Source organism: Temnothorax nylanderi, unplaced genomic scaffold (assembly GCF_030848795.1).
Source record: "Temnothorax nylanderi isolate EJ_2023f unplaced genomic scaffold, tnyl_v1.0 TNYL_tig0119_pilon, whole genome shotgun sequence".
NCBI lineage: Eukaryota > Metazoa > Arthropoda > Insecta > Hymenoptera > Formicidae > Temnothorax > Temnothorax nylanderi.
Genome location: NW_027249181.1, coordinates 284,350 through 298,262, shown reverse-complemented (window position 1 = coordinate 298,262; position 13,913 = coordinate 284,350). Strand labels below are relative to the sequence as shown.

Sequence of the window (13,913 nt, the reverse complement as noted above, 5' to 3'; positions counted from 1 at the left end):
ACTATCGCATCTCCAAAGTAACCGAAAGTACTCGTAAATGACAATCATCAATCATAGCCAGGAGAGTCATGCGGGTGGCTGCGCAGTCTCGCAGCTAATCCTATCCTATCCTATCGTTTTCTCCCGTGCCTCGTGTCACTGGGTTACCACACGTTCTGAAACGGAAGTGAATCCCATCCCTCGACCGCACCCGCGCCGAGTGGAGTACCGGTGAGTGCTTTTAGACGAGGCCGCACTTGTAGGCGATGAAGCTTTACGCCGATGGCACGAAATAAGGAGACCGTCAAAGCGAGGGTGGAAAGGGGAGAAAAGCGGCTCGGCTCGAGTAAGAAGAACGTGCGCGCGGATAAGGAGACGGAGAGGGAGGTAGCCGGGCGGTTGTTGAGAACAAATGCGAAGCTCTGCCTCCATTTACGTGGGGGCTGCGCGAGCGTCAGGGGTTGGCACGAGGCACGGGATGGAAGAAATTCGTGGAAATACCGCGGAATTGGATAAGCCGGCGGCGGGGTTTGTTTTGTCAGGGGTTCGCAACGAGGATAAACGCGGGCGACTGTGGGATCGCGTGGTCGTTGGTCATAGGCCCGACTATCGCGTGTCCCAGCGAACTTTCTCTTGCTCGCTCGCACGCTCGTTCGCTCGCTCGCCCGTCTGCGCGGAAATCGGCAATCTGCTAACCCGAGACAGACACTCCGTGTTGTTAACAAGCGTCGCCGGATCGATGAGTCGAAACGGTTTTTCTGGTTAATTTAATATTTCCTCGGAATGCTTCACATTCCGTGGAAGATATGTGAAAATAATCAGTACTCAAAATTCAAAGCGAGATAATACATGTTTTTATCTGTTAAATGTAAATGTTTAATATATCCCGTTTTTCAATTATATATATAAAAAAAAGAAAAGAAACTGTCTAGCATTTTAACACTTGTCCATTTAACAAAGTTCAGAAAATTCAGAAAACATTCGCTCTTAGCGTTACTGTCAGTTTCTGTAGTACTCTGTGCTGCATGTGATATTCAAAATTACAATGTAATGAAAGAAAACGGTCGCCATTTATTTTTCTAAATATTATCCTCCAACGCGACTCGCCGATCTCATTTCTCCATCGTAGAAAGTCCGGAAGGAGACGGGTCCTTACGCGAATTATTGTCGAGACGAGACCGACGGCGATCGAAAGCCCGACAATGGAATTGCGATTATCGTCCGAGCAGGGTTGCTTGCCCTCATCAAACCCTATATACGCGAGGGCGAATCGAATGGTATGGAACACGATGAGAGACAGGGAGAGGTATCGGCGAAGGAAAGAGGGAACGGGAGGGTGAGGGTTGGGATTGGCACGGGGGTGGAGCAGCAAGATAGAGTTAGAGAGGAACGAGCGGGAGGTACTAGGTGCTGTTTGTTGAATCCTCGAGATCAATACGACGTACCCTATCTCTTTCTCCCTCGTAATATTGCGTACGATAGCGTGCGTGACACACGTACATGTACATGCTCCCCATATACATCACGAGAGGCGAAGTGATGCTGCGCCAATTGATTCTGGATTTTTCACGAAAGTGTTTGCCGATTTTCATTTCTCGTCGACGAGAAATGGGCAAAATTGTGAAGTATACGAATAGCTTGATTGCTCATTTTCATTTTTTTTTTTCTATAAGATAAATTGACGTAATGATGAACGGGGGAAATCTCGTGGTTAATATTGTGTACATCAGTCATGCCAATTACGACAGATTGCTGCCGTGAGATTGCAGCTGGTGTACCGCCATTTCCGATAATTATGCAAAATAACATTGTACAATTCTATTCATGCAAGTGTCAAAATGAAAATATCAGGATCCTTAAGAATCGATTGTCTTCTTTTAATGCTATCTATATACAAATAGCAATAAGCAATGTGTGTGTGTATATATATATATATATATATATATATATATACACATATATGTATATATAAATATATATACACACATCTAGAATTCAAGCCTCATCGATGCTTCATATATATAAAAATTCGAAAGCTTTTTCCCACAGAAAAGAAGCGATGCAAGAAATTAATAACAATAGCTCTTGAAGGTGAGAATCCGTATCCCCGGCTTTTCCACCCATTTCTGCGTAATCCTTCATTCCGCTCAGCTCTTCCATAAAGGCAGACGATTTCACAAAAGAATATACCATGAGAGGGTGGCTTCACGACGCAAGCCTGCTTTTCAAAAAACAGGATTGGTCATACCGCCTTACTTATCGCACTAGTTATATCGCGATAAAGAAAGTTCTCTCGCGGAGCTTTTTCTAGCTTTGTCTCTCTCACACACTCTCCCCCGTTCTTCCTCTTCCGACCAATCGAGGAGGCCTGCTTATCGTCAATGCGAAGGGTGAACTGCGCACTGCGGTATGGGACGAAAATAGGTCGGCCAATTCTCGTACCAGCACCCTCTTTCGCCTCCGCCTTACCTATCGACACCTCCGCACCCTTATCCGAACTCTAATAAAAACCGAATACCTACGAATGTGAGTTTCGATCGCTTAAGGTGCGGCCTTTTCGACGCATATTCAGGGTCAAATTTAACCACCGTTGATGCGCTGAGAGGGAGGCCAAATGTGCTATCAAATCATTCGAAATGTTATTAATAACTAATACTTCGGAATAACATACATGTAAATGTAAATTTATAACTCTCCGGATTAAGTACATTCAATGTAATACCGAAGATATTAAGTATATTATAAAATATGGAGAAGTACAACACATATATAAGAAATCAGATCGGTTTGTCATTAAATTATAAAATTTAAATTACTCATTGCTTTCATATAAATAAGCCAGGATTAATTTATTAAGTTTTTCCCATGTAAATAAACTCGTAAGAAAACAAAAAAACTTGCAATGTATAGTTTCTTCATCCGCAAGAACATAGTAATAAAAATTCAAATAATGATGCAAATCAGAGTAAAAACTCTTCGTCATAACTTATCTCCATTAGCTAAAATAAATTAATTATGAAATGATCTCGGAACTAACAAAATATAAAATACTACTTTATGCAGTCTTATTAAATTGTATACTTGTATACGCCATTACAAAAAAAAGGCAAACATCTTTGATCGATATCGAGAATTATCAAAAAGTTGATTAAAGACTATGTCAAATCTACGCACCTTCCTCCAGCGCATCTCACAGAAAAGAATATATATACATTACATCTGTGATCATGATATCATTCGCGTCAACTCACTTCCGCTGAAAACACATTGTTATCTGCGCACAAACACATTGTTATCTGCGCAGCGCGTTTTTCACATTTGATTTCTTCATAAGCGCAATAACAACGAATTCATCACTATAAAAAACGTCTGTCAAAAGTCTTCACAAAGAGATCACAAATTATGAGGCATCAGCGAATGATTCCGAATCATCTTTCGCGCGCATATATGTAAATCGCGAGCCATCTTCGATTAATTTCCAGATTGCTGCTTGTCCTCTGTCAGCCGCGGAATATTATTGTTGAGATTGCTGGCTCGTGGAAACTTGCGGGGCAGACTGCGAGGATTGCTGTTGCGTCTGCATGCGCACCGGATGATAGAGAGGGTAGGTCTTTCGCTTTCTGATGCCATGCATGGAAAGTAGATGAATCTGCAAGTACTGCTTGGTCTTGAACTGCTTGTTGCACACGTGACACGAGATGTACTCGGTCTGCACAGTGTGAACGTTAACGATGTGCTGCTTCAGATTGGAATTGTTCGAGTATATCTTGCCGCATTCGGGACACTTGGGTTTACCGCCGTTGTTGGCGTTCTCCAATTGCTGATGATACCGCCTGTGAGATTGTTGATGGAGTATCGCCATGCTCTCGATCTTGATGCTCTCCTTCGCGCAAGACTGCAGCATCAGATTCAGTTGCTCGCTCTTGGTGCTCTGCTGGAGATTTTGGAGATTGTTCTGCAATTTCTGATGCATTATCGTAAGTTGCTCACTGTTTAGATTATTGAGGGAGTTGAGGGCATCGAGGGTGTGTTGCTGCGACGACTGTTGGCTGGTGGCATGGTGGTGATGATGCTGGTGGTGATGATGCTGAAGCAGGGCCGAGAGATCCTGTTTCGAGTTGTGACCTCCGTCGCTCTGGTAGGTTCCAGACCCGGCGTGCTCGTTCTTCGTGGAGGATGTTCCCGGCAGCCAACCGGAACTCGAGCTTGAACCGTCTCCTCCAGAGGGCTGCCACCGCCCTGGAACCACCAGCCAATGTCAGTCCTCAGCCAACCTCGTACGATCCCTTAAACACTATTCAATCGCTCTTTTTTGCCTCCCGCAGCCCCTTCTTATGCATTTTTCAACTTTCTCTTTTCTGAAAGTGTATTTCCAGGTTTTATTAAAGACAACTTGCCCTCGATAATTTTCGTACCCTCCCCTCTCCCTAAACCTAGGATTGAATTCGATCCTTGGTATCGTGCGAGTTAATGGCGACCCTTAATCATTCCTGGCGCTCCTGTGCGCCCTATTATTCGTCTCTTCTTCATTATCTTCCCATATCGCGATTTGTTTCCAATTCTTATTCAAATTGCGACTAAGTAAGATCACTATATTGATATACACGCATAATTAAGATTATTTTAGATAATCATAGAGATAATTTTAAATTTACAACTCGACTCTCCTGATCCTGAAAATTTTGTTGGTATTGCAAGTAGCGACGCGAATCAATTTCACACTTGCACAATTTTTCAAGATAATAAGTGACGTCGAAAATGAGCCTCACACCGCAGACAAAGACAATGACGAAGATACAATGTAAAACTCGTTTCTGAATAGAAAACTAATTGCATGATAGTTACTATAAAGGGACTTATATCTTCGCCATGTATAAGATACGCCATAATAATGAAAATCATAGAAGAGCCGTTGAGATGCGACTCCGTAATACGTTGCTGCTCACCGTGTGATAAGAGGGGTAGCTGACAGGGGATGCAAGGGTTGTGAGAGGTACGAGAGTTTCATGCATTCAACGCAACAACGAGAGATCAGAGTCTTGGGAAACGACGGAAGGATACTAGTCTGGGCTTTAAGAATGTTTAAAAAGATGAAATCAAATCGTTGATTTGATAAACTTACCGTAATTTGCATCCTGATTGGCTACCTGATGCATACCGGAGGGTCCTGGCATGTTCATGCCTGTAATTTATAAATAAAACCAATTAGATCAATTTTAGACACATAACAGACATTATACATATAAGAGGTTATGATTTAAAAATTTTTAATATTATTAAATAAGAAGAAAAAAGCAACTATTAATATATTATATTTGAACGGAAAAGATTAGAAGTGTAACATTTATTACTTTAGTTGTCGTGAATGTATTCAAAGTATTTTTTTTTTTAAATAAATTGTTTAATATTTAACAATATGCAGTACACGTGGTATGCATTAACGAAGTCAACTACTGTTTCACGGTAAATATAAATATAAATCATGAGATTTATATCGCTCAATTGACTATAGAACAGGTAAACGAAATCAAATTATGTTAATAATATGTTAGTTTATTACATTTAATAATAGATTCATGTTAACACATTTTCATAAGTCAAAGAATACAATGAAATTATGTACACAAATAGAAATAATTGTAATTATTCATTAATTAATTTTAATTGAAGCCATAATTAGTAATTAAGTCGGGCTAATTGCTAATTACGAAAGTAATTAGTAACTGGACGAGGAATTAATAATTAATTACAAATGTAATTAGTAATTAAATGTGCCATTAATTAAAAAACTAATTTGCATCCTTTCGACAAAACTGGGATTTCTTTGGTCCATCGTAAATTCAACCCTACCCTTATAAATAACGAAGTGGCTGTTATTTATAAGCAATTATCGATATAAAACATATTTTTCAAACAGATCAATAGTCTACTTATTTCTGTCGGAATATTTATTATTAAATTAATCATAGACAAAGCAAAAACAATATAGTCTGTCAAGTATAAAATGTTTTACAAAATTCAACGTGAGAATTTCAAGTTTAATAGCCAAATAATTACCTTGAAGACTCAACAATGCTGTGGGGAAGCTGTTTCGATGGTGTTCTAAAGAGTCATTTAGAATGTCACTCGGCTCGGTCTTCACTGCGTTCAGGATGCTGCCGTGGTTCGAAATATCTTCCTCGTTTTCCGACATAGAATTCGAGTCCTCGCCAGTCGACTGTGCCTGAAAATAAACAGAATATTCCTACATTCATGAATTCTAAGTAAAAAGATAGCTGTAATCACTGCAGTGACAATCATTAGTTTTGCAAAACTTAAATTTACAATTTTACGCGAAAATACATTTATTTAATAGACACAATTATTGCTGCCTATTCTGACCTATACGTAATTCTTGCTCACCTGTATATTGTTTGTGGATGTCGTGTGTATCGTGGGACCACCTTCGAGTGCCTGACCTAACAAGGATTCCTGAAGATCCGACTTTGGTTCGACATGGTTACCCATTGGCGGACTGTAACTTCTCGCTCGCTTTTCCGGTGGGCTCGACTCGCTTTCATTGAGATCCCCTCTTCCGTTATCCTGCCAATTACGCGGGGTCGCCTGACCAAATCAAAAACAATATACGGACGATAGTACAGCATCCATGGAAAAAGGTAACGCAATCACTCTTAATAATTCAGTTTCAATTAATATATTACATTCAATAATCTAATTATATGTATAATCAGCGAAACTCCGGATACTCATCCATTATTAAAACTTTCTCGTAATATTTGTCTAACGTCTATTATAAGTCGTGAAATTAAAAGCTGAAGGACGAAGCAGGAAATTCTAGCCGGGGATTCCGCCTGTCACGCGGTAGCGGCGACGGCGTAGTGTTAAAAGCACATTAATTAAAATTCGTTTTAATTAAGGCTAAATTAATTAAAAGTTCGAAACCAGCCGTATAATTCGTATAATTAATTTTCCAACTTCCATATTAAACTGCCGCGGGGACAACTTACAGGTGCGCTACCGTTGTTGCCGGCCGACGACGACGGAATTTTCGTGGCGCCGCTATTAACGTCCGCCAAACCTCGCACTTGAAGCATCTGAGCCGTCTTCAGGAAGGCAGGTAGCTGCTCTTGACCCACGTGCACTTCCCCGTGATACATGAAACGCAGCAAGGACTCCATGTCCGACGATGCTACGTCCTTCAGGATTACAATTGGATGAGGACATGGATTTGCCTGCACCAAAAATTAACACATTTCCTTCGAATTCACATTTTCATAATTATAATAACGCAATGGAAAACACTCAAATAATGAAGTATCCTAACGTGAAATGACAGAATATTATTTACGTTATTTAAATATGAATCCTATATTTCTGATAATTATATCTGGAATCGCATAACATTGTTACTTTGTTACAGAAAATTATTTTAGCTCGCAAAACGTAAAATTATTGTAAGGTAGCATGCGTGTGTAACTCGTTCAATTCAGACTATTTCAGTCGTACAACACTGCTTAATATTATCCATTCAATCGAACCGACGAACCACGCAGCGCTGATTCAACGAGATTTGATATAAGATACCAGTGTCAAATTAATCGCGGCTATTAATTATCAGCTATCCCGGGCAGCCATTAGTACAGTGATTTTATATACGTAGCGTGGCAATTACAAAAAAAAAAGTATGCGCTCTAACGCTCGATCGATCAAGGTAATCGATCCATCGGGAAGCGCGCGATTTTTCTAATCGTAGATTCATACGTGAGGAGATCGGAAACTCCAAGAGAGATACATCGATCCTCTATCAGCGAGAGGTCAAAAGGTTTGACGGTAACGAATACCACCTCCCCTTTCTTTCGCCCTCCTCTGTGTGTGCACAGAACAGAATGATTCTCACGTGTACTGAAATTCAGCAAACCATATACGCACTTAGATATCCATCGTGCAAAAAGAGGAGAGTAACTAAACGATTCAACATCGGCTAAAGGTTAAGAGGTGTACGAGGATTCTCTGATCGATGCTCGGCAAATCGATCCCTCTTGCAAAGCGCTTAATCCCATCCATCGATCGACACGGCAGGGGGATCTGACGATTAATTTGTAACGATTTACAACCGAGATGCACATAATCAACGTCGTTTAATCCACGTCGGAGCTACCCTCCATCTTAGTGCATCGCTGCACCGATTTGTACGTTTAAGCGCACATAAATCGCCAATTTTTTCTACAAATATACGCAACGGAATGACTTAAAAAATTAAAAATTACGAGACAGAGCATCACTATGTATGTATACGCTAAATTATAATCTCTCTAATCTTTATTTACAGTATTTAGACTCACGCATGAAAAACATAATTGATTTGAAATGGTTACATTATTGTTTTTCATTCGACTCAAGTGATACTTTAAACACTTGATCTGCGAAAATATCACCTCGGTCTTGGTAACTGCAAAAATTCTAAAACGAGATGACATCCTTATTGCCAAGAGTGTCCCAGATACCTCCTCACCTTTCTCATCAGTAGATTGACCGAGTGAAATCGCTTTTCGCCGACGGTTAATTGCATCCACGAACAGTCACGCTCGACAGCCAATTGATTCGTAACGACAATTTATAACCACGACGCGTATGATGATCGATACTCAATCTACGTCGGGATGTTCCCGTATACCTTGGGCATCAATTCTTACACCTGTCAGACCAGCGAATTAACTCTTAATACTGAACAATCTTCGAGATCGTTAGACGATGACAATTGATCCTCAACAAGCAAAGTTGAACATTTAGAGTTATCGTTTTGCCTCTACATGAAAATGTATACCTATTCCATTATGCAGTGTTTATATATTGCATAATGCACCGTTTATATATAGAATATTGTATCATTTAATAATTACGTGCATAGCTGACGGAAAAAAATTACCACGGTATAATTTGTCAAAAATATATCCTTCTTATTTTTCGCCATTAATTAATCATTTATTTATCGTGATTCAAATCTGTTGTTTAATAAATCTATATACAATAATTAAAACAACGGTTGTATTGTTAACTTCTAGATAAATGGAGGCATATTTTCATAATATGGACGCAATGTGTTCTCGGTGTTACATCGATGTAACGGCATCGGTCACGATTGCTCTCGCGAAAAGACCGCGAGAGCAGACCATATAAAGCGGAGGCGTTTCACAGCGATGTACGTACGTCATAGCAATATTATACGAAGTGCTAGTACCATTATCGACAGCGATATTAATTATAATTAATGAACCTCCTGGGATGGCGCGGCTCGTACGCCTGCCTACACAGTTATATCGAAACGACGTGATGCTGCACATATACACGCTGCACCGCGAGAGCGCGGAGACGTACAATGCCGCGACCTCGGCGAAGAACCATCCCAACTTCGATTATCGATGCCCCGAATTTAACGTCAGTACGTGAAAACCCACGGCAGCGCGGAGGTTCGACTCTGCCATGTGCAGAGACATTTATTATTGGCCAGTATCGACTTAACGTCTGTGCACGCGGTGCAGCGAGGTGCGGCGTTTCGATTTATTGGACTGCATACAACGGAACGTATCGGGTAAATGGTTCTTGAGATGGAAGAGCAAGTTGCGCGTCTATTGCGTAGAACAATATATGACTGAAGAAAAATATTAACAGATTAAATTAAAAACCTTAACTGCGCTTAGGAAGATATTCATATTTTATAAATTATGAAAAAATACATTGGCATAATTTGTGACACGTTGGAAAATATTTTCATGACGCGTAACAACACATATATTGATTAAATTTTATGAGATTATACACATATATGCATATTGATGTTTAACTTTTTTGTTGAGAAATAACCTTAAGAAAATAATAAATTAAAATTTAATTTTTTTTCTCAATATAATTAATGCAATTTCGTAATTGGAGAACTATATTTCATTAAATGCCGATAGCCGTTTCACAATAAAAGAAAAACATCTACGCTGATCGAGCATTTTATCCCGACAAAAGCATGACTTAATCAATCGAATGCATTTGAGATTCATCTCTCGGCGAAGGGCAGTTCTCGCGGCGCGTAGGAGAGAAATATTTTTACCAATAATCCCGCAGTTACAAAAGCACTTTTTAATCATAATTATACGATTGAATATAAACGATCCTTATTATACGACGCAAAATAAAAGAAATTTTAATTGCGAGCGATCGAGAATATCCCGTTGTCATAATATTTTATTATTGTTACCACATTTATGCGTTACAATTCAAGGAGGTAACGTTCACCAATGAAAAATCTATCGGCCTGAATTTTCAGCGTAAAAAATATAAATAAACGTTTCTTTGAATTTGTAATGTGTTTCTCGATGAAAAGCGTTTATCTTCGCGAAATTTCAACGAACGCATTTATTCAGAGGTCTTGTGAATATTAAGCACGGCATATATACGATTCTCTCTCCCCGATACCTTTATCGGGTGCTGGAAAGCTCGTTGATGGGAATAACTCAAATAATTGAAGTAGTGGAAATAATCACTGTCTGCAGGTATCTGCACACCTTTAGAATTCCGCAGCGAAAAGAGATAAAGCGACACAGAGTTGCAGAAGAAGAGAGACAATGGATGGTGCAAGAAGAGAGGAGAATGAGAACACTACGGACTCCTTTATCGCATTAACCAACTCAATTAACAACTTTGAGACGAGACACCATCCTCTCTAATTAGACCTAACGGGATTAAAACGGGTCAATAATTAATTGTATGATCGCGTGTGCGTCAGAGCAAAATAGACGAATGATCAAAGAGCCTGCGATTAATTTGCGAGATACGTATCGATCTGCAAGATACATATATCATGAATCCCTAACGGACGATACTTATTCGATTACTGTGTATGCAAGGATACATCGACATATCTGCTAATTACGCCTCGGATGTTTGCTCGCGAAATGTATAGTCTCCAAAGAAGTCGTACATTTAATTCTATTATAATTATACACAGAATTATACGGAGAATATTGATGCAACCTGTCATCAAAGATCTTATTGTAGTACCACATCGTTGTGCTGCTTGTTATCAAATGAAATCTAATTGGTAAATTGCTCGTATACACTTCGTCCAACGAACAATTTGTCTCAATCATCAAAAATGGCCGACGGATAGTACAATATTTACCGATATGCAATACCTACTTAATCGATTCTCAGAATTCGATCGGCGCACTTGACGCAATGTACACATATCGAATCTATATCTCTTGGCGAAAGCCAATATTTTCTAAAAGGGAATGTAAATAAGATACCGATCCAGCCATCATTACAGTCTATCTCATTTGTCTAGTCGGATGGTAAGCTTCCGTCGTTGATTTTTCGTGCATCAAGGCTCATATGACTCGTAACGTGGGAAATGTTGCGCCAGCCTTATTAACGGCTCCTCGCACGGTCCCCGCGTGCATACACCGTGCATGCACGATTTTTCCTCGAATCAAACGTGCTCCGCGTATCACCGGCATCGTTCGACCATAATTACACAGCCACCTGTGAGCGATCGCGCGCGGCGGAATCCAGAGCGTCCGCTTTCTAAAATCCGTAGAGCAGCGGCGCGGGGAAGATCGTGGCAGGCGATTAGGAATCGGCCGCGTGATCGAGCGGTACCGATAATTGATTAGTGGAAATAAACGGGGGGGGGGGGCATGCGTGAGAGACACAATGAAGGAGGCGGCGGAGATTAACGATACGCTGTTAGAAAATGAGCGGACTTGTACCCGAGCGTGTCGCAAGACGTACTGCACGGCGCGCTAGAGCCCTTAACTCCTCGAGAGAGTTCCCGGTATTCATTATAACGGGCCGTATATCTTTTTTATTTGTAATACACAGGCGTCTATTTTCAGAGGCACACTCGGTATTGCTATTCCAGAGTTTACGAACACGCCGTGAGTTATGATTAAAATTATTTAGCACGACTTGCATGATTAAACGGAGTAATGAACGGGAGAGAAAAACAAGCAATCTTGGTATTTCGCACCAAGAGTTAATGCGTTTGTAGTCGGGAAATGATTTATTTAGAGAAGAAACGTAAGTAAACGAAAGAATACTTTGTAATTTAAGCAAAGCCAAAGTACAAATAAATATAAAAGTATTTTCTTTCCAATTATTATATCCATAAGATATCGGATGCATCTCAATTCTTAAAATAAGTATTGTCGCGAAATCTTCGATCGTTGTAAAAATAACTCATGAAAATTATAATCTTTCTTTATAATAGTACGTATAGATAGTGTTTGACTTAAAAATTGCTTTCTCATTATATACATATATCAAAACGACAAAGCGTCGCTCCAGTATTTCGACGAAACACCAAATTGTTCCACGCGAGAGAAGATAGCAATAAATTGCGCACAAAAGGAAATATACAGGGGTGTCGTTGTACAGTTTATAGCGTGCGCGCATTACAAAGAACGCCAAGTGTCACGAAACGTCGGATACGTAATCGCGTACAACGGCCATATACATCGCGGTATCGCATGCGCGCGAAGCACCCTAACTAAACCATAAGTAGAAAAGTAGATACGATTGCATGGTTTCTGATCCGGTTATGCGGCGTGCACGCTAGCAGTCGTGGCTTCGCAAAACATATCGCCGGCATCACGTTATACCTATACATATGCGCATAAGTAGCGATGGGTTCGACGCTCGTTTGCAGAAGATCGATATGCCGGGCGGAGCGCGTGTCATCGATCATCGAAAATACCATCGTGTGCGCAATAGCACGCATGGTGTGCAACGGATCTTCGACCCGTTGGAAATTCAGCTTTTACCGGATACGAAATTAACGTTACCGCGTGTCCATTCGAGCGCGAAATTGCTAAAATTATTTCAGTGCAAGGATCGAATTGTTTGTTACATATTTGATATACATGATTAATACTTTTGGAACTGTCGATATTCGATGTCACTTAAAACATTGATTCTTTAAGGAAAATTTCGATCAGTTATTATTTTCAAGAACTAGTATTTACCATTTTAATATTATTTTCGCGATAAGTAATACGACAGTTATAATCGCTTACTATAAATACGGAAAAAAAATTCCCATTATTCGTGAATATTCATGTGTTTTAATTAATTTTCGCATTTGAATATTAAAATATTCGAACGTTTTAGCATTTAAATAATTCAGGACTTTTTAATAATTGGTTTGTTTTGATATCGCGAGTTACTGCCCATTCGAATCTATTACTTCGCGGGAATTCACGTACGTGAGTGTAACCACATACACACATATATACGTTTGCGCTTCTCTTATCTGCTTATCTCGATGTCTGATGTTTCACTGACGCACGTATTAAACTTTCCTCGCATTATCCAGCCAATTCGTAGGATAATAGCGGCGTGGGTATCGATCAAACCTCGCACATAGTTACTAACTTCCTGCTTTTTTTAACAACGCTGTCGACATCAATTCACATGCGCTAGTAACGACGGCAATCAATTAGATTTACAAGATACAGCGACAGATATCGGGATTAATCATTAGATGTCAACTATCATGACTGATAATCCATCGAAATTTTGTTGACTGAATTAAGCGGATTTGTTATCTTTTATCCGTGTCAAGGTAAATCTATTGTACGCACAGATTGACATTATATGTATATGTATACATATATGTCACATATATTAATATACATATATATATTTATATATACCTACATATGTATTAGGTTTACTTTTATTATTATATATTGAAATTATTTGACAAATATTTGTTTCGTTATTACACGAGAATTATCAGTTCTAACGTAAATAACAACAGGTCTGAAAAAAAAAATGCAAAGCACTTTGATCTCTGTAACACTAAGTATTTCAATCTGTACAACATCAAATTGTTTCAAAATTATTATCCAATTAATTTTGGATTTATAAAGGACTTAAAGCAA

General features: G+C 39.5%; 1 protein-coding gene across 11 annotated transcripts in view; it reads right to left on the bottom strand.

Moving 5' to 3' along the window:
• Positions 1-13,913, bottom strand: part of LOC139776407 (protein abrupt) — a 103,075-nt gene that overhangs the window by 39,393 nt on the left and 49,769 nt on the right. For 10 of the 11 annotated variants that reach the window (XM_071713018.1, XM_071713017.1, XM_071713014.1 and 7 more), the window contains 4 exons: positions 6,987-7,211; positions 6,382-6,582; positions 6,037-6,202; positions 5,102-5,161 (listed from right to left, as the gene is read on the bottom strand). In XM_071713018.1, coding sequence (XP_071569119.1) covers positions 5,102-5,161; positions 6,037-6,202; positions 6,382-6,582; positions 6,987-7,211 — 652 coding nt within the window. Of the gene's footprint in view, positions 1-2,064; positions 4,219-5,101; positions 5,162-6,036; positions 6,203-6,381; positions 6,583-6,986; positions 7,212-13,913 lie in introns of those variants that run through there. The other variant, XM_071713021.1, reaches the window with a different exon arrangement.